This window comes from Sparus aurata, chromosome 12 (assembly GCF_900880675.1).
Source record: "Sparus aurata chromosome 12, fSpaAur1.1, whole genome shotgun sequence".
Lineage (NCBI taxonomy): Eukaryota > Metazoa > Chordata > Actinopteri > Spariformes > Sparidae > Sparus > Sparus aurata.
Window position 1 is genome coordinate 910588 of NC_044198.1, and position 2972 is coordinate 913559.

Sequence of the window (2972 nt, forward strand, 5' to 3'; positions counted from 1 at the left end):
AATAGGACTCAAATAAACAGCATGCATGGTTTTTGAAATAAAGACCTCAGTGTCATGTTAACCACAGTGGACAAAAATTAATTGCCAGGTCTTAAAAAGGTTTCTTTGCCCTAAATGGCTTCATAACACACAAAGGCCATTCAGTAAAACAAGGCACACAAAGCTGGCTGTAAACAAAAAAGTGTTAAAAAAAAAACAGAATATGTTTTATATTTTAGTAGTCACCTGGAATGGTTTTTAATTAACAGGTGTGTCTTGCCAAGAGTTAATTTGTGTTATTTCTTGCCTTCTTAATGTGTTTGAGACCATCAGTTGTGTTGTGCAGAGGTAGTGTTGGTACACAGTTCTATACAGTGAACCATTTAGCCATGAACGCATTAAGAAGGCAAGAAATTCCACAAATTACTCGACAAGGCTTACCTGTAAATTGAAAACCATTCCAGGTGACTACCTCTTGAAGCTGACTGAGAGAATACCAAGAGTGTGCAAAGCTGTCATCAAAGCAAAAGGTGGCTACTTAGAAGAATCTAAAATATAAAACATATTCTGGTTTGTTGAACACTTTATTGTTTACTACATAATTCCATATGTGTTCCTTCATAGTTTTGATGTCTTCAATATTAAACTACAATGTAGAAAATAATAAAAATAAAGAAAAAACATTGAATGAGAAGGTGTGTCCAAACTTTTGACTTGTACTGTATGTTTAGCTGGAATAAAAGTAAAATGTCTAGAATATTCATCTATTCCCTTGAAATATATTCCATCTGAACACATCAGCGAAAAGGGTAACTCTCAGTTGTTTATCAGTAGTTTCATCCAGTGGAGGCATCGCTGCAGCTTGTACAAGACATTACTGTTTTATTCTGAAATCAAGTACTCTGTGTGTGTGTGTGGTGATGAGGTTAAGGGTGCAAATGGCTGGTAGCAGATAGCTGATTGACACCAGTCATGTGTCTGTCATAAACCACATGTAGGGCCCTGAGGTGACACAGAGTTGCAGCAGTAGAGCTCTGTGTTCTGGGCTGTTTGTGGTGCAGCATCACTGGGCCTCCTACCCCACCTGTGTCGGCCTCTTGCTCAACATGTGGCGGCTGAGGTTCTGGTTTGGGCTCAGGCAGCTGTGCGATGTAAATCACAAGGCAAATGTGCAGATCAAACTTTCTTAGAACAGCCCGGTGCTCAGGGATCAGGTCGAACTGCATGATCTCACACAGCAGAGGGTAGTATCTGGACACATGAACTTTGACCTGAGAGTAGAGGTGAGATGAGACAGAGAGAGAGAGTGAGACAAAAAAAACACTTTTAGGCACTTACATCTCATTTATATCAGTCATCGTCTGTGGGCAGATTGTGGTACAGTCACAGGGGGACTGAAAGTTAACTGCAATGATGAGTGTCAGAACAATACGAGAAGAGTGTTGCATCTACTTAGAAATCGTATTAGATATCAATGGAGGTAGCTGAATAGGTGCAATTCTCATATACACTAACTACCAATCCGCTACCACTTAAGGGTCAACAGTCGCAGTGATGGTGCAGTGGGATATGAATGTATCACGTTTGTTCCTTACTTGAGCAGTCATCTCTGGACCTCCTCCCAGGCGTTCTGGCGAATCTTGTTTGTGTTCATACGTCAGACTGCTGGTCTCCTGCTTCGACAGGTTGGGCTTCGACTTTCCTTTGAAACCTTGACCACTCACACATACAGATGCACACAGTTACAGTCACAGCCATTTTAATTTTTCTATTATGATACATTATCTCCAAACTGCTTCAAGAAGCAAAGCAGCCTGAAGAGCTATTCACAGTCTAACTAAGTGTCCATTTCCTTTGACCTGGCAACTGAACAAATGCAAAGCAACAAGGTGCAGACAGTGATTTCTTCCCTACCTGCTTTCCACAGTAAGGTCCTCTGCTGGTCTTCAACCATCACATTCAGCCCCTTGGGAAATGCACACACACATTAATTCATCCTGCTCGGTACAGCTTATGCCTCTAAGCACAACATGCTTATATTCTGTCAAACTTAAAATGTTAGTAAGAGGTACATGTATATTGAATATTTTGAATATCAAATTTTTTGCTGCTTCAACAAACCAATAATATTCATGGTCTATCTAATTTGATGCACAGTTGTGGCACCTTTACAGTAAGAAATAAATGTATGTATAAAGCAGGGCCTATTATTATTATTATGGTTATTGGAAAAAAAGGTACTCACCAAATGAAGATCACTTAAAAATGAAGTCCATCCTGCGATCCTTTTTAACAAAGTGTGCAATGGCTGGGTCATACAGCCCAGCTGGGATGTTTTTGAGCTGCTTTGGTTAAGCAACTCAAATTATTGAATCCCGCGCTGCACCGGGCCCCTTGTCGGGATGGAAAAGCATGCAGTCCCAGCAGTACAGCTTGTTGGTGCGCGGGCTGCCCGTTAGCCACGGTAGCGGCTGTAACATTAGCTGCTAGCTTGAAAATGCCTCTGGTAGCTCTTGCTAGATTGCACCAATCCTGGCAAGGCGGGTGATGGTCCACCTTTCCGGACAATTTCAAGTTCATCCTGAAAAGGCAATCTTGAAAATGGAGTTTCAATAAATCCAGTAATCATACAGCTTTCTTCACTACTAACTGCCGCCATTTCATATGCTCTATTTGTCTCCTGTTCGTTCTTCTCCTCACTTTGTCGCTGAAATCTTTCACGGGTCGCCTTCCTTATATACGTTAATGCTAGGTATCCGCGAATGCCCGGAAGATGCCGTGAAATGATCCCGCCCCCAACTCAGCGAAATATGATTGGCTAAGACACCTGTCAATGTCAAATTCATGCCACATTCACTTGAATTACACGGGCCTTCGTTGCTGCTACCGAAGGCCCTGCAAGGGGAGTAATTTACCCAGATACCAACAGAAGAAAAATTGTGATTGGTCCATTTCTCGTTCCTTTATATTAACCCACTTTCTGCCAAGACAAG

At 41.6% G+C, this 2972-nt stretch overlaps 1 protein-coding gene across 1 annotated transcript; it reads right to left on the reverse strand.

Moving 5' to 3' along the window:
- Positions 1-675: 675 nt before the first annotated feature.
- LOC115593217 (brefeldin A-inhibited guanine nucleotide-exchange protein 2-like) lies at positions 676-2770 on the reverse strand. Its single transcript, XM_030436671.1, has 4 exons — positions 2225-2770; positions 1894-1945; positions 1575-1690; positions 676-1250 (listed from the first exon to the last, which is right to left on the reverse strand). The coding sequence occupies exons 1-4, from the start codon at positions 2294-2296 to the stop codon at positions 906-908; spliced, it is 585 nt and encodes a 194-aa protein (XP_030292531.1). The 5' UTR covers positions 2297-2770; the 3' UTR covers positions 676-905.
- Positions 2771-2972: the final 202 nt, after the last annotated feature.

Bases quoted from the DNA above. Each gene is read 5' to 3' on its own strand.
- LOC115593217 (XM_030436671.1), bottom strand. From the start codon at position 2,296: ATGACCCAGCCATTGCACACTTTGTTAAAAAGGATCGCAGGATGGACT. The intron at 1,946-2,224 runs GTGAGTACCTTT...GCATTTCCCAAG, and splicing joins TTTTAAGTGATCTTCATTTG to GGGCTGAATGTGATGGTTGA. The intron at 1,251-1,574 runs GTAAGGAACAAA...CTCTACTCTCAG, and splicing joins GTCCAGAGATGACTGCTCAA to GTCAAAGTTCATGTGTCCAG.